General features: G+C 39.8%; 1 protein-coding gene across 2 annotated transcripts in view; it reads left to right on the top strand.

Annotated features, from left to right (window-relative positions):
• Positions 1-18,469, top strand: part of LOC122794052 (mitogen-activated protein kinase kinase kinase kinase 5-like) — a 1,947,254-nt gene that overhangs the window by 828,158 nt on the left and 1,100,627 nt on the right. For both annotated transcript variants that reach the window (XM_044062187.1, XM_044062182.1), the window contains exon 3: positions 3,674-3,764. In XM_044062187.1, the coding sequence (XP_043918122.1) occupies positions 3,674-3,764 (91 nt within the window). The remainder of the gene's footprint in view (positions 1-3,673; positions 3,765-18,469) is intronic.

Here is an 18,469-nt window from a genome sequence, read left to right as displayed (position 1 = left end):
ATGAGTAGAAACGTTCGAGCATGAACACCACAGATATTATTGTACAACCTTCTTGTGGTTGGGAAAAGATAGCAGGCTGGAGAGAAAAGCCTCTATCTGCATTCTGGCTGCCCTCTAATGGGATGTCTATGCCTCCGGTCTACAATGGATATGTAAATCTAAGAGGGGTCAGGGATATGACATATGCTAGAACCAGGAGGAATACCAAAATCTGAAAAAAAAATACCTCCTTCTGAAATAGCAATAAATATTATAGAGGGTTATGATTTGGTCTCTGCTTTTAACCACAGGTGTCTATATTCTCAAGTGTGAGGAGGGCTTGGAGGGAGTGTAGTTTTTTATTTAGGTCTCCTGGCATTGAACCTTGAGCTTTTGTTGTGTTGATTTTGCTGTGTCTATAGGTTTGTCAATTTGACATTGCCAAAAAAGGCACTATGAGGGTAAATAAAGTTTTAGCCAATATTTAAAAGCCTAGAGAGAGAAGAGGTGCAGACCATCCTTGGCAAAGAAACATGGCCTGTTAACTATGTCCTCCCAAGCTGACAAATATTGGATCCCCTTAGAGTGACACCAGAAATACAGCCAATTGTTAAAATCTATCACCTTTTTCTCATATTGTCGCATCATCCTCAGTAATAGTAATCTGCTGCTGAGTGCTAGGCTAATATTACCCTGAAGCAAATAGTCTGAGAGCGCCATAATGTATTTCTTCATATAGACCAGGGAGATATGTCTCAGTTTTTTACAACTACATGAACTATGATGGAATCATACTAGTACCTGTGGTGTAATGACTTAATATATGTGTGATTTGGCAGATCCTGGCTGCAGATTAACAACTAACCATTATCTTCTTCTTATTTAGCTTTGTTAGATGGGCATCAGTATGTCTTACAATGGAGTCCCCTATGAAGAGAGTCCTAGGAAGTGCATATGCTTGCCTTAGTGCTTAGTATTTGGGGCTCCATTGAGTGTGACTGTATGTGTGATGTTAACTGTTATTTTTTTCTGAGTGCTTTTTCAGCTGCTGAGGCATAGATTTGACAATAGATGGTCCTGGTGATTTAGAAGGATTGCTTTTAAGTGCCTCAGTATACATTAGTGTATGTGTGTGTGATGTGTGCTATGTGTGGTGGGTATTGTGTGTCATTACAGCAACATCATGTGCACTTTTATGTGAGAGGTTTAACCTCCAGTATCATTGTGAAAGTACACAGTACACCTTTCACATATTGTCTTTTTCTTTAACGATTAAGGGGTTGTAGGTAAACATAAGGCAATTACTGCATGTCTCAAGATGCCCACATCCACCAAGCTGACTACAGAGAAGTTAGGGAATTGTTGTCCAGTCCTTTGATTGGTGTGCTACAAGGGGGTGGTGTATTGGAGTTAGAAGGCTATTAAGTGTGCTTTGTTAGTGGAGACAAATAATGGTGCTTTTTTTGGGGTGGAGTATGCTAAACAGTACTAAACTCTACTAACTTTTATGTTTACACAATACTGAATTCTACTAAATCTACAGGTATTGCCACTGAGTGCTCAACTAGCCTCCCCTAAACTTGTTGGGACACAAGATATTTGCTCTATGTTTACTGCTTTACAGGGTATAGTTTTATTGAGCATTATGTAGGGAACATTTGATTTCTAGAATGGATCTATGGAAAACAATTTGTGGGAAGAGTACTTAGATAGCTTATACAACAGACAACAGCAATGAAAAAGGGGAGGGACTTTGGAAATCGGATTACCATAAGGAACGGAGGCCAGAGTCATAGCCTTATAAAACCGCAACAAGAAAAAGGTAGGAGAGTTGGGGGAAAATCTAGGAAAAAGCAGGCTGGTTAGAGAGTGATCCAATCAAATAAAGCCAATACTGGAGCTCTTTCAGAAACATTAGCTTAATGTCTTGGTGGGGTGTGGGGCAGACAAAAAGAACGAAGGAAAAAGAAAGGCATTGGAATGCAACTTCTCTGAACTGCAGGTTAGAATTTCTGAGACTTTAGTTTAAAGGAAAACTCCACCTTCTCTTACAGTTTATCTCAGCACTTAGGCTGCTTTTCTCCATACAATATGGTTCCAGGACTGTGTAGATAACAGAAACCTGCTTGTACTTTGTAAAAGTTTAATTTCCTTTCCTTAGAATCAAATGAAAGGAAAACCCTCTTGCATTTTTTTAAGGTTTAACTTCTCATATGCTTTGCAGAGGGATTTGTCTCCACCTGTATGATGTGCCACAGACACAGAGAAATATGTAGTTTACCCTGTCAGGTACTGTTGACAATTGTAGATGGGCAATTAGTCCTGATGACATCAGGAACTCAGCAGCTGCTATGAAAACGGCAGAGAGCTGCAAAACTGTTTTCCACTGTCTTCACTGCAGAGAGAAGGATAACTTGTACTCATTCACAGCAGTTTCCAATGTAGCCATACCTTTCATATCAACACAAAGCAATCGTATCAGTCAGGGTTTGGAAGGCAGCTGTCACCTCCTGACAAATTTACATAAGCAGCATCACAGTACTGAAATGCTAAGCTTTCAGTGTTGGTTGTTTATATTACTTTATATATTAAAATGACTTAAATGTAGTTTCAAAGATTTCTGTGACATTTAGAGAAGTCAGGACATATTTTTTCTTGTAAAGTGTCAACATATTTACCATTTTCATACTGTGGTAGCGTTGTCTCCTCACAGTAAGATGTTGTCCTGTTCAATTCTCAGCTAGAGCGTCTTCTGTGTGGAGACATGCATGAATGGGTGTACCTTCATTGAAGGTTATGCGTCAGGGCCAGCAACTCAGCACGTAAAAATCTACTGCCAATCATTAGTGGACCGGAGTTCCGCTGTGGCGACCCCTAACCGGGAAAAGCCGAAAGACACAACAAAACACCCCCAGGACAGAACTGCTCAAATCTAGACTGTTCTGCAGGAAGAGAGACAGTTGTTAACCCTATCAACTAGGTGCACTGATACTGATTTTGATAAGGTCTTTTATGCTTTCTTATGACATCCTTCCACAGAAGGATGCATGTCTGGTGCACAGATCCATAGAAAGTGACATCTTCCACTGACTCAAAGAATGAGAGGGTAGGTGGGAAAATAACTAGCAGGATGCTACCAACAGTGATTGTAGTTTTTGCAGGCTTTGAGTCTTATCAGAAAAGATAGGCCACAGATATACTCTGTATTTAAGTGTCACTCAAAATACAAATTAACCAATGAAAAAAAAAAAAAATGTGAAATGTGCAGCCTGGGTAATTTAAGTGTCTGTCTGCCATATAGAATAAAAACACCGGGCCAAAAATATTTCACAAAACAGAAAACATAATGGAACAGGTAAAACAAAAAGCAGCTCTATCAGTTTAAGCAACTCACAGACAAAAAAAGAGATTACTTTCCTCACCAGCAGGGAGTCACCAACAGTGCTTATAGTTTTTGCAGGCCTTAAGTCTTATCAGAAAAGACAAGGCCACAGATATTTATGTATCAATCAAGAAACAAATTAACCAGTAGAATTTAGGATGCTAGATGTGTGCATATGACAAAAAGATTAGTGGTATGTTTGAGTGTTTTGAATATTTGCAGTCATTCTTCACTAGGAAAGTCAAATAGTTTATAATAAATGATGGAAGCCTACCCAGATTATTGATTAGTGGTTTCATTTCTAATCAACAGATGATGACTTCTCAGTAATACAGCAGGAGATTGTGATGGTCAGAAGCTGCAAGCACAGTAATATTGTGGCCTACTATGGGAGCTACTTTAGGTAAGCCTGTGTTCTTTTCCTATTGCATCACTCAGTGTTTATCCTGTTATTTTTTTCTGCCTCTTTTTAATTGACCTCTCAGTGTTAAAAACTCCTAGTATGTATACTTAACAAGTAGTAGGATATGCAAAAGTGATGCTGATGTCTAGTATTTTAAAACTCAACTAAAACATGATGCTTTCAGTTACAGTCTTTTAGTACATTTATCATTGTTTTAGAATGTAACTGTTTCAGCTCTGTTCTATTATTTCTGTTAACATACATTTTAAATCGTATATATTTAGTACTGTCAAAAATTCAAGTTTTATTTCAAAAACATTGACAGAATTTGGCAACACAGTTTCTCTTACCTTACATTTTAGATCGTATGTATTTAGCACTGTCAAACAATTCACATTTTATTTCAGAAAAATCAACAATTTGTCAACACTCCAACCAGAAACTAGTCTAATGTTTATAAAATTTCTCAGCTAATAACATAGCTGATATAAACTGAAGACTATGTTGCTACCAATGGCAGAAAAAAGTATTGACTTGTAGTAGAAAAGAAACATTGCATAAATTAAGAGCATTTTGAAAAACATGCACACATTTTGTGAAAATGTTTAGTGTTGATGTTGGAAATGATTTTGCAAATGAACATGAGAAAAATTAAGTCCTGATTAATTTCAGTGCCTGACTGCTGTATGCCACCATCCCGCCAAATGTGACAACTGTTTAAATATGAAGTCAAGTCACTAGAAATATCTTACAGTAGATGTCTAGAAATTTAATTTACTCTACATTTAGAGAACACATTAAACAGAAGAATAGGAGCAGCTACATTCAGTCATCATGTTTCTGTTTGCCTAATGTACTTCATTAGACAGAAATAAATGCTAGTTTCATTCATGTAATATAGTAAGAGCAATGTTTATCCATGAATGAAGTCATAAAACCATGTGTTTTTATATGGAGTTATATGTCACCGGAGAGTGATGCCACATAAAAAGATATGCATACCTATAAAATGTAAAATAAGTTATTTCTTCAGTAAGTAATCTGATGAAGTACAGGTTTAGCTTTCATCTTCCATTCACTGCAATGTCCTTGTCTTATTTAATCTACTCATCCTCCTCGCTTATATACAATCGCTTCCCTATTGCCTTAATTGCATCTCATCACTATCTGCCCTTCTCCTTCCCTTCTCTGTTGCGTTACTTTCATTTGCCACATCATCTTTCTCTCTCCCTGTCTCGCTTAATCCCATTCTTCTTCTGTATGGCAATCCAGCCTTTTCTATCCTAAGCCCACCTGTATTTCATGGACAGGATCTGATCTATTTCTATTTCCTATTCTAACATCATCCATAGGTTCCATTTCCTGGACAGGAACAAATAAATAATTGGTTCTACTCCTCTGCTTCACTTCTTCCCTACAAAACATGACTTGTATTAACTGACCTTCAGTTTTATTCAGCCCTTCTTCAGTTCTCCATCCCCAACTCTTCCCATATTAATGCAGTCATGTCAACAAGTGATATATGCAGCTTTGAGCCATGGCCCACTGATGTCTCTTCCTGTTGCAGTCCTGTAGACAGCTTACTCGTTATTTATTTATTTATTTTACTGTCCACACAGTTGTTTCCTATTCTTACACTTTAACATGCATTCCACCATTCTGATTTAGCTGCTCAAACACATTGTTTGAGTATTCTTCATATTTGTACTCCTTGCAGTGTGCAATTCGCTGACGTCAATGCCCCGTCTCTTCTTTCCATATATGTTGTCTCCTTTCTAGGCCTAGAACATGTAACCTGCCCTCATTATTTCCCTTATTTTGTCCATTTACAGAAAAGACTTGCATTTGCTTGTCCAGCATGAGCTTCCTCATTCTCACATCACTTTTCTTCATGCAGCAGTTGTTTATTAGCTCCTTTTTACTTATTGTCACTTGTCTTTCTCTCTCTAGCTCTCTAACATTGAAGACAAGCAGGCGGGCTATTTTGTTTAGATACTTTAATACATAGAAACACATCAGGATGGATGGCAGCATCATAAAATACAAACAAACTAGTTGACTGACAGACCTTGCATACATACATGCTTACATCTCAACAGCTAACTACAAAATGGCAGTCAGACTTGCATGTGCTCGGTATTTATACACTTGTGCAAAACTTTGGATAGCTTCTTGAAGGTACATACACACATATTGATCTACATCCTCCCTCTTAAAAAGATTGTCCTTTGTAAAAACAATATTAGAGCTAGACATGCAGTACTATAGGCATTAGAAACAAAACACAATGTTCATGTCCAAATTGCTTCATATCTGTTACAGGGTTTAGAGATGCGACCATATCTCGTAACATAACAGTTTGGCCCAAATTTAGCAGCAGGGACTGTCTGCGGTGCGTAACTCTTATCAGGAACATCTGGACTCATCACAGGAACAGGAATGTTCTCTGGAACTTCCTCTGGACTTGGAAGACCAAACAACTCACACTGAGATAGTCTTTCTCACAGGCTATGTGCTGTGGTATAGGCTCGGAGACCGGTCTCAAATGCTTCTGATTCTGCCTAAAGACTGCTCCTTGTGATTCCCCCATGTATGATCTTGGCTCTGTTCAAATATTCTTCATGACACCAATCCAATCATAACCTTTGGACATTTGCATCCTTACCATTTCTCCTTCTTGTAATTGGTTGAGCAGTTTGCTTGTTTTATCATAGTAGGACTTCTTGGTTAGGCACTTCTTCAACAGCTTGGCTTTCATAGGTTCATAGGTTCATAGGTAAGTACTAGGTTATTTGCTCGAGGGCATCTATAAGCCTAGCCAGAATGTGTTGGCTTTCACCACCCCCTTATATTAGTTCCCTCTGGACCTGTTTTTGACGTGTGGAACCAACAATCGACTACTGATTGGTAATGTTGCTCTGGTTTGTCTTGACAGAAGTCTCTGAGCAGGTGAACCAAGATGTTTATCACGAGGGACATTTCTGAGATTCAAGAGATTCAGGAAAGCATCACTATTATCTCATTTTGACTTCTCTAGTAACTGTTTTGCACTTTGAACTGTACGTTCTACCAAACCATTTGACTGTGGTTACTCAAGGCTACTTGTGACATGAGTAAAGTCACATTCTTCAGCAAATCTTTTAAACTGTTGGCTTGTAAACTGCGTGCCATTGTCAGAAATAACTTTGTGTGGGCTACCATGCAGTGCAAAATGATGCTTCATTTTAGTAATGGGAGTACTGGATGCTACATTAGGAAGTAAGTCAATCTCGAACCAATCAGAGTAAGAGTCTGCTAATCCCAAATAATGTTGACCATTCCACTCGAAGATGTCGGTGGCTACTTTCAACCAAGGTAATTCCGGAATCTGGTTTAGCTGAAGTGGTTCCTTCTATTGATGTGGCTTTGTACTATTACAAACTGAACAAGATGAAAGTGAACTCTCAATGTCTTGTGACATAAAAGGCCAAAATACTAGTCCTCTCACCCTTCTTTTGAAAGAGTTGGTTCCTGGGTGACCACAGTGCAAGATAGTAATGTACTCTAGTTGCAAGGACTTTGGAACAATTACTTTTGGACCTTTCATTATGATACCATTGTCAGACAAGATCTCATCTCTGTGTGGAAAATAACGTTACACTTCTTGTGTAAACTAGATTGCTTTGATGGCCATCCCTGTTGAATAAAGTGGTTGATCCTCTGTAAAACTGGATCTGTGGCTATGTGTTCTCTCAACTCATCAAGACGTGTGGAAGAAAAATTTCTCACTTCCATGACTTCAAAATCAAGGATCTCATTCTCATGCTGTTCTGTGGTGTTTCTGGGCGATCTGGATAATGTAACAGCAAGATAAAGAAGTTTGCCTTTCTTGAAGACAAGATTGAAATTATACTTTTGCAATCTCAGCATCATGCATTGCAGTCAGGCTGGAGCTGAATGCATAGGCTTTTTCAAGATAGTGACTAGAGTTTGGTGGTCTGTTTCGATCTGGATAGGTCTACCATAAACATTATCATGGAACGTCAAACATGCAAACACAATTGCCAAAAGCTCTTTCTCAATCTGGGCATACTGCATCTCAGTTTGGGTAAGAGTTCTCAATGCATAGGCAACAGGTTGATTCTCTTGTAGAATGACTGCACCAAGACCAAATTTCGAAGCATCACAGGAAAGTATAACTGGTTTGTTAACATTATCATATCTGAGAGTTGGTGGACTAGCAGTTCTCTGTTTCCGGACATCAAATGCTCTTTGGTGTTGTTCTAAGACCAGGATACATGTTTACTTGTCAGCTCTCTAAGCGGTGCTGATAGTTGGCTCAAGTCTGAAATGAACTTGCCCAGGTAGTTAACCATGCTGAGAAAATGTTGCAGGACTTGTACATTGTCTGGAGCTGGCATCTTGAGAATGGCTGTTTGCTTTGAAGGGTCTGGTCGTAGGCCTGTAATCGTAAATAAATGACCAACATAAATGACTTCTTGTAGCCTGAATTTGCATTTCCATGGATTGAGCTTAAGATTCACTTGACGTGCCCTTTCTAGAACTTTTCTGAGGTTTCTGTAATGTTCTGCTTCATCTTGATGTCTTACTAGTATGTCGTTTACTATAATAGCACAAGGATACCTAGAAAAAAAAAATTATTTGCTCCATTGCACACTGAAAGATTTCCTTGCAGAATTTATCTCAAATGCAATTTTCAAAAAACTGTACCTGCCAAACAGAGTACTGAAGGTAGTGAGCAGTGATTTCTTGTCAAGCTGAATTTGCCAAAATGAACTTTTTGCATCTAAGACAGTAAAAACAGCATTTGGCATCAAGGCTGCGACTTCTTTGACTGTGCGCATTGGTCGATGAGGTTGTTTTAGTGCTTTGTTCAAATCTCTTGGATGACTACAGATTCTTATGTCATCTGAGATTTTCTTATGAGCTACCACCATGGAAGATACCCATTCAGTTGGAATTTCAATTGGACAAATCACACCTTGTCGCACCATTTTATCTAGCTCCACTTTGACTCTGTCCTGATTGACTACTGGAGCTTTATGTGCTGGCCTGATAACTGGACTGACCTCTGGGTCTAACTTTATGGAACACAACTGGAAGATGGCCTAGTTTGTCTTTGAAAAGATTGGTATAGGTAGAAAAAAATGTACTGGGCAAAATTAGGGCTATGTTTTTTCAAGCTGACTTGGTGGACTTCCTTATTAAATGAAAGCAGTCCCATTTTCAAACTGTCTCTTAGCCCTAATAATGACTGGACGTACCTCTTGATCACGTAAAATAGCAAGTCGTAGCTTCTTCCAGCAGAGTAACATGAAAACACTACTGAGCCTTCGGTTTGAATTTCTTCACCTCCATAAGCAGCAAGCTTTGCACACCTTACCAAATCAAGCCTTTCACCTTTACACACTCTAGCGAATGTTTTTGCTGACATAACATTGACCTTGGAACGTGTATCAACTTTGAGCTCTATGGATTTGGCATTTATCCAAACAGTACAAAATACTTCATTCTTTGCCCTTAAATCTACTGCATTAACTGTCTCATGAAGCACTGACACACCATCAACATAAAGAGTAGGGTTGCAGCTTTCTAATTGAGCAACTCGTTTCTTAAAATGTTCCCTTTTAATAAAAGAATGTGGGCCTTTTGATTTACAAAACCTTTTGAAATTATTCCATTTATTGAATTTGAAATGATTCCATTTATTACATTTTTGGCATTGCTAGCAAAAGCCAAATGGTCCAGCTGGTGAATCTGGGAATCTTGAGGCAATGTTACAACTGCCTCATGTAAACAGATAACCCTCTCCTCCTCCCAACAAATTCCAACACACGTGAGAGATGCAACCATATAGCCAAACTGGAGGCTAAGCTCTCTCAATTCAGTACTGATGAAACCTGTCAGGAGGAGAAGGAAATCACACTCACTACAATTCCAGTCTCACATAGACCTACCACGACAGCAAACCAAACACATAAACACACAAAAACATACTCGGAGGCTCTAAATAAAAATCTGCCTAAGCAGCAGAGACCTCCAAAGCAGACACCCAAGCAACCGCTACCCCAAAACAAAACACATGCAACACATAGCTCACAAAGCCAGTGTGCTGAACAGTCACAGCCCTTAAGGCTAAAAAACACACCTGATGCACTTGTAATAGGTGACTCTATCGTCAGGCACACTGACGTCCCGCTCACCAGGCTGAACAAGGAGAAGGTCACGGTGAGCTGCCTGTCGGGCGCTAGGATCCGCCACATAACACAAGCACTCAGGTCACTCCAAGGCAAGTAAAAATATGACTCCATCATTGTCCATGCTGGTGTGAATGACCTGAGATGTACCTCCCTGGACTACATGAAAAGAGACATAGAGGAGCTCTCTGAGCATGTGGCCCAGGCCGGTATGACCCTGACCTTGAGTAGCATCTTACCCTCACCAAGAATGATGCCACAATATGAAGACAAGATGATCAATTTCAACAATTGGCTTAAGTATTGGTGTCATTCAAAGGGGATCCAATGCCTGTCAGCCTGGGATGACATGCTCGACAAGCCACGATGCTTCACTAGGGACGGCTTGCACCTGTCACCCCTGGGCTTTCGGATATTGTCAAAGGCTCTTGCTACCCCCATAGTGCCTTTTTTAGGCAAGGCTCAAAAGACAAACCCACCTCCATAGGTATCACAAGGGATAAGAAACTAAGAGTAATGCTACTCAACGCCAGAAGTCTAAACCTCAAGATGAATGCACTCGAAACTCTCTTTAGCATGGAGAACATCGATATCTTTGCAGTAACAGAAACCTGGTTCAAGGCTCCCGAGAGCACCCCAGCACTGCCAGGTTATACCTCATACCATGCTTTTCGGCCCCAAAACTTGGACTGAACCAGAAAAGGAGGGGGAGTATCAATATTCGTCAAAGATACCCACACCTCCAGGTTGGTGGCACAGCACGAAGCATCAGAGACTATCCATATGCAGCTAACAGTGGGTAAAACTGCCTTCCAGTTTATAGCCTGCTACAGACCACCCTCCCAAACCCAGGAACCCCACTCGGCCTTCCTGAGAACACTGGAAAATATGAAGGTCTCTCCAAACACCAATATATTGGGCGACTTCAACTACCCAAACATAGACTGGGAGCATTACTCTAGCTCCAATACCCTAGCTCAAAGGTTCCTAGAATTTATAAACTCAAATGCTATGGAACAACTTGTTACCACTCCCACAAGAGGGGAAAACATACTGGACCTGATCATCACCAACATGGGGACTCTATGTTCCAGACCAGAAGTGTATCCCTCACTGGTAAGATCAGACCATAAACTAATCTCACTGGATATTCACATTCCGACCCCACCCGCTGCCCAGAAAACCACAGTGAAAAACTTCTCTAAAGCAAATTTCACACTCCTAAAAACCGAGGTGGAATCCTTCAAAGCCCCCGGGCCTGTGGAAAATATGGCCCAGACCACAGAATCCTTTATAAATGCATTCTATGAACACCTTCAGGAATGCATGGATCATGCAATCCCAAATAAAACCAAGACCCAATCCTCCAAAGGCAGATGCCCTGTCTGGTGGACCCCAGCCATAAACAAACTATACAATAGAAGGAGGAAGCTACTACATGATAGAGCAAAATCCCAAAAAGGGAAGGCATCTCTGATCAGTGTTAGCAAAAAACTACGGGCACTCATAAAATCGTCTAAGGCCAGCTTCGAGAGAAAAATTGCACAGGACACTAAGGATAATCACAAGGCTTTCTTTAGTTATGTTAGGAACCTGGGTGGGAATTCCCAGATATGCTCAGAATTGGTCTAAAATGACAAAAAATACACCAAACCCACAGACATTGCCAACATCCTAGCTGACAGGTTCAGTGCAAACTTCTCCCCACCCTCCCTACCAAAAGGGCAAATATATATCCCAGCAGAGTGCTGCCCCCCTGACATCTCAGATGGTCAGGTAAGAGCCACCCTCTCCAAAGCAAAAAACACAGTATCAGTGGGACCAGACGGTGTCCCGGGCTGCGTCCTACATGATCTCCAAGAAGAGCTAAACCCAAACATAAAACTACTGTTCAATCTCAGCCTTACCACAGGATATGTACCCAAAGAGTGGCGTACAGCAACAGTGGTCCCTCTCCACAAAGGTGGTGCCTCAACGGATCCTGGAAACTATTGCCCCATAAGCCTGACTAGCTTGGTCTGCAAAGCTATGGAAAGGATCATCATGGACCTCATAAAAAAAGATAATGGGGACCTACAGACACTGGACCCTACCCAGTTCGGCTTTGTTAAGGGCAGATCCTGCCTCTTAAACCTAGTCGATTTCTTTGAAACAGTTACCAAGGCCATTGACGAGGGGAAGGTGGCCCACACAGCCTACCTGGACCTCGCAAAAGCCTTCGATACAATACCCCACTCGGGCATTATAGATAAGCTCACCAGCTTAAATATAAACCCCTATGTCACTAGATGGGTTGCAAACTGGCTCAAGGACAGGAACCCACATGGTTAGAATTGCTGGAACCATGTCAGACTCCAAACCAGTTACAAGTGGCATCCCACAAGGCTCAGTTCTGGGAACTCTCCTGTTCGGTATATATTTCTCGGAGGTACAGGCCAACACGGAAGGACTGTGGCTGACCATGTTCGCAGATGACTGCAAACTGGGTGCTATAATCGACTCTCCAGCTGACACAAGCATCCTACAAAAGGGCCTCATAGAAACAGACAACTGGTGCCAGAGCCATGGCCTCAAGCTAAATGCCAAGAAGTGTATAGTCATCCCCTTTGGCAAAAACAAAGTGTCCACAAATTACCACATAGGTGGTAATCCATTAAGTGCAGAAGAAGTAATTAGGGACCTGGGGACCCAAGTTGATAGCAATCTCTCATTTGACAACCACGTGGTCAAAGTGGTTAGAAAAACATTTTATATAGCCCACCTAATCATGAAGGGATTCACATCTAGATCAGGGGAGGTCATCGTGCCTATTTACTCATCCCTCATCAGGCCCATAATTGAGTTAAATGCCCCTTTTGGGATGTACCTTACCAGACACCTGCAGCAACTGGAAAGATCCCAAAAGTACCTCACCAAGAGGATCAAAGGGCTCAAACAGATGCCATATGCTGCCTGGTTAAAGAAACTCCAGCTCTACTCAGTGGCATACCGCCTGCTCAGAGGCGATCTGTGCCTGACGTATAAAGCCATGTCCAACCCGGAATTAATGAACATGCTGCACCTCAGAAAATCCAAATCCATCGAGCTACGCTCGAGAGACTTGAACCTCAGCACTGAAATAAATAGGACATGCTGGAGGGACAGATTCATAACCCAGAGGCTCCCTTCACTCTGGAATAAAATCCCAGTCCAGGTTAGGCAGAGTCCTTCATTGACTCTCTTCAAGAGGAATCTTGATGAGTGGATGGGAGATAGTAGGTTTACCCTGGGTATCACTTCTGTGTTACTGTTAGACAGAGGCACAGTATACTAACCTCGAAAAAGGGCATAGCAAAATTAATTTAAAATGGCTGGCGAAAGCCAAACACACTCTGGCTAGGCTTATAAATGCCCTAGGGAAGATAGCCTAGTATGAACCTATGAACCTATGAACCTTTCCCTTTAAGATTCATGACTTCCACCCCAGTTATGACAGTTGGCAATGAAACTAGGTTGGGGCCCACACTTTGAGTTTGCTGACTCGCTCTTTTGCTTCACTGGGACTGTGGGAACTCTCGAAATTGCTAGAAAGTCCTGGGGTTCACCAGTGAGTGCTGCAGGGGCTACAGTTGCTGTCAGGTGCTTGGGCCTGTTTCTTTTAACCACATGCTGCATACTATCAACATGAGCTTTATCACTGTGCCTTCTAGAGCTGTTGTCATTTGTAAGCATATCTGTATGCTTTTCTGTGAGCTCATATACCTGACAAATCTCAATAGCCTTATTTTAAGTTAAATCACTGTCACAATGCAAAATCTTTCTCACAGCATCATCTTTTATACCACACACAAGTCTGTCCTTTATCAACTCATCCCTTAAGCCAACAAATCTGCACATTTTAGCTTGATTTCTCAGGTCAGTTATATATGCTGCAAAAGTTTCACCAGGCTTTTGATCCCTTGTGTAAAATAAGTGCCTTTCCATTGTAACATTTGTCTGGGGGTTACACATTTCTCTAAATTTACCTTTTAAGCACTCAGGGTCCTCCCTTGATTCAGGCAGTACAACAATATGATGGTTTTTCCCCTCTCCTGTACAGATAGCAGGTGCGTACACAAATGAATGTTCCCTTTCTATGGCTTTTGACCCAGCTAAATTAAGTATAATAAATGCCTTTGTACGGTCATCTTTATCAGAAAATGCTGCCTGTATGAAAATGTACTCTTGCTCAAACACTCTCTACTTTTCAGCAATATTACTGTCAAACACAAGTGCACTGGGTTTTCGAAATCCATTTGCCATGCCCACAAAGTATGCATAAACACACTGAAAATATGTCCCTTGTAATTATGTACAAAAGAACTGTTCTGTGAACTTGCAATAACATTCAAATGCACAATAAACTCTTCAAAATACTGTACTTTGCAAAATATGCTCTGAAATGGCTGTATTCTGCTAAATATGCCCTGTTTTGGCTGTATTTTTGTGAAACAGCTTTACTGCAACACTGCACAAACATGCAAACACTTTATACATGTCTGATAACTCGGATATCTTTGCTTAATACGAAAATATATGCTTTGCAAAAATGTGGTCGTTTCCCCTTATTTTATTTGTTTTATGCAATTTGGACTTTATTTCAAACATTTTCTGTAGTAATTTGAATATTTTATCAATATCGTACATATCGTTTTATGTGAATATCATTTAGAACATTCTGTATGCTTCATTTCATATTTTGTGAAAAAGAAAGTGCTGAGCAAGTTTTAATAAAAAAAAATTGTTTCTGATCTGCTTTGTGAAGTATGCACATTTTAGGGATGATTCACTCTTATATATTCCACCAGTTCCAAGCAAGTCATTTTAGCCATGCCGCCTCTAACTTCTTGCCCTTTAAGATATGCCTCTTCTGTCTCCATGTCATTTTAGACATGCTACTTCTGACACCATGTCCTTTAGACATGCCACTTCTGACAACATGTTACTCGTTTCTCTCTAACATTGAAGACAAGCTGGTGGGGTATTTTGTGTAGATGCTTTAATACATAGAAACACATCAGGATGGGTAGTAGCATCATGAAATACAAACATACTAGTTAACAGACAGACCTTACATACATACATGCTTACATCTCAACAGCTAACTACAAAATGGCAATCAGACTTGCACATGCTCAGTATTTATACACTTGTGCAAGCCCTTGGATAGCTTCTTAAAGGTATATACACACTTATTTCCCATTCTCTTCTGTATAAGAATTCATTGGCATTGGCATATGTGCTTACCTACTGAACCACACCTGATCTGAAGGATTTAAAGTCTAAAATTGAAATCTCTGTTATTACTTTAGTGACTTCAATCCCAAACAATTTGCAAGAACAACACAGGTTTTATGAGGAACAGACTAAAAATATGCAGAATAAATCTGGACATTCTGTGAAAATCTGGACAGTTGAGTGGTATGTTGTAAAGAGGGAGGGAATGAAGGAGTCGAGGGGTTAAGTGTGATGAAGAGAGGGAGTATAAGACAGAGGAGGAAGAGGGAGGTTGACATGTGAGTGGGGAGGTACGAGTGGGTAGAAGTCAAATCTCTGTTAGGTACAGCATAGATATTACTAGATAATGTTTAACAATGTCTTCGCTTTTTCCACATCTAAAACATATTTTGCAATGTCTCCCATTTTCCCACATTATAAACCTACTTTGTAATGTCTCCCCTTTTTCCACATTTAAAACATACTGTTTCAGTTGGTGACGGTTTGTGTGTGTTCACAAGCATTTGCACATTCTTAGTCACAGGTTTAGGCTGTTTGGTTGTAAACACTGCATCATTAGCTGGTAACCATTCAGTTTAATTAACATAACCAGTTTATCAGTACACTTAGTCTTAGCGTCTTTCATTAAAAACCCATTTACATAAATTATTGGGACTGCCCTCTTAAATCTATCAATGTTAAAAATATTTCTTATTTTACTTTCACTATTTACTTCTGCTTATAATCATAAATTTAAATAATGCTCTAAGGCAGACATTTGTTCACTTACCATTTCACTTGAATTATTTATCCAGCTGTGAAATGTCATTGATTTTGTTTTTGAAGACACACTAGCGCTAATAATTCTTTTTAGTTTTGATATTCTATATAGTCAGTACCTTCCATGTCTATATATGCTTTAAGAGCTTCTGCAGTACATTGAGAAAATGCAATGCAAGCCCAGTCAGACTGAGTCCAGTTTCTCTGTCAAGTTTAGTAAGGTATGCTTTGATTTCAAAAACCAATGACCAACGTGTAGGTATAAAAGGCAATCAAGTCTAGTGCAATTAAAAATATATTTATTCCTCAGACCGGTTACGGCTCACCAGCCTTCTTCAGTGAATCATAAACACACAAACAACATCATATTACATGCTTAAATATTCTCCCCCCAAAAACGTGACATGCATAGTCTAGCCCATAATAAAAGGGCAAGAAACCCACTGAATGTAAAATAAATCCAAAGTACATAATCCTACATACAATTAGTAACACCCATACAAAACAACCTAATGAATATAATAAAAACACCATATAAAAATATACTTGGTGTGACTTTATAAATGATCATTAAGTCCAGGGGGAAACAAACCCCCCAAATTAATGATCCAATATTTCTCCTTTTTATTGAGTATAGTATATCAACCTTGTTGGTTACTTTGATCCCCAGCAATTATATCTATAATCATGAAATGGAATTCAGCATCAGCATGTTTAACAGTATGGCGATAAAATGCATTACTTTCCCGTCTATTCCTTATATCGCTTCTGTGTTCAGACATGCGTATCCTCAATGTTCTGGAAGTCTGGCCGACATAAAATGCCGAACATTTACATGTGGCTAAATAAACAATCCAACTGGTGCTGCAGGTGCCAAAAAATTTTAAGTCATAAACCCTACTGGTATTTTTACTAGTAAACTGTTTGAGTTTACTGACAAATTGGCAAGAACTGCAATGTCCACATGGAAAGGTACCTAACAGTCGGTCACCTGACACCGTCAGTTGTTTATATACATCACCACCACTTTCAGTATGCTTGAAATGTAATAAATGGGATCCCAAAGTTTTGCCCCTTCTGAAAGAAAACTGACACCTGTTACCTAAATAAGCTCAAAGTTCATGGTTAGCCAATAAAATATTCCAATGTGTGTCAATAACATTTCTGACAATATTGCTATTACGCCCATATGTAGTCACAAACCTGACTGTGTCCCTGGTTTGGGTATTGGCAGTGTGTTGATATTCCAACAATGAGTCCCTGTCCTGACCACTGGCCCAGTTACTAGCCAATGAGATATTAATATTCCGATATCTCCTATTTCTGAACCTCTGACACAAATCCACTTTAGATTACTCAAAATTCTCCACCAAAGAGCTGATTCTCTTAATGCGCAGAAACTGGGATTTAGGAATATTATGGATGGTGTGTTGGGGATGCAGGCTGGAGGCATGGAGTAAACTGTTATACTGAGGGTATTTAGAAAATGCTTTAGTACCCAAAGTATTATCCGCATTATAATATACAGTAACATCCAAAAAATTGATGACATCTTTGTGGGTATTAACATTAAACTCAATACCCCACTTATTTTCATTAAGATATTGTAAAAACTCCTCCAGATACTCAACATCAGCCCTCCACACCATCCAACAATCATCCAGATATATGCGCCATATATCTAGTTCCTCCAAATATAAATTATGTGAAGAATCATAAATAAGTTGCTCTTCTAAAAAGGCCATAAATAGATCTGCATAAATAGGTGCAAATGATGCACCCATGGCCGTCCCTTGTAATTGCCAGTAACACTTACCCTGAAAGTAAAAAACATTTTTGGTTAGTACATGCTCTGTCATACATAAAATTAACATACTGAAACCAGCCGGATATAAACTGGTGTGTTCCAACCAAAACTGCAATGCTTGGAGACCTGCCCAATGAGGAATGTTTGTATAAAAGGCCTTTACATCAAGCATGCACATCAACCATCCAGGTTCCAACTGTGTGTCAGAGATGATTTTAAGAAACTGTGTAGTATCTTGTATTCTGGCCCTAACTACAGATAACAAAGGTTTAAGATATTTTGTCAAAAATGCTGACAAAGGTTCTGTCAAAGAGCCAATCCCAGACACTATTGGTCTGCCTGGAGGGTGGGTGAGAGATTTGTGAATCTTAGGCAAAAGGTACAAAATTTGTTTTTGTGGATCTACTACCATAAGATGATTCCCGACTGTGTCAGTGATGATGCCTTCTTCAACTGCCTGGCCTAAGAAGGCATCAGTCTCCTTTTTGAAGTTCAGTGTAGGGTCCAGGGGCATAGACATGTAATGTTTGGGGTTGGACAACTGTCCCTTACCCTCATTCAGATAATAATTCGTGTTCATTATCACTACTGCCCCTCCTTTATCTGCAGATGCAATGACAATATCATGGTTGTTTTTGGGTTCATCCAAAGCCATAATTTCCTGAGCGGAAAGATTATGTGCTAAA

The sequence above is a fragment of the Protopterus annectens genome, chromosome 1.part0, assembly GCF_019279795.1.
Source record: "Protopterus annectens isolate FY-2018-M chromosome 1.part0, PAN1.0, whole genome shotgun sequence".
In the NCBI taxonomy this organism is placed as follows: domain Eukaryota; kingdom Metazoa; phylum Chordata; order Ceratodontiformes; family Protopteridae; genus Protopterus; species Protopterus annectens.
The sequence above is the reverse complement of the archived record's forward strand: the minus strand, read 5'-3'. Positions and strand labels throughout refer to the sequence as shown.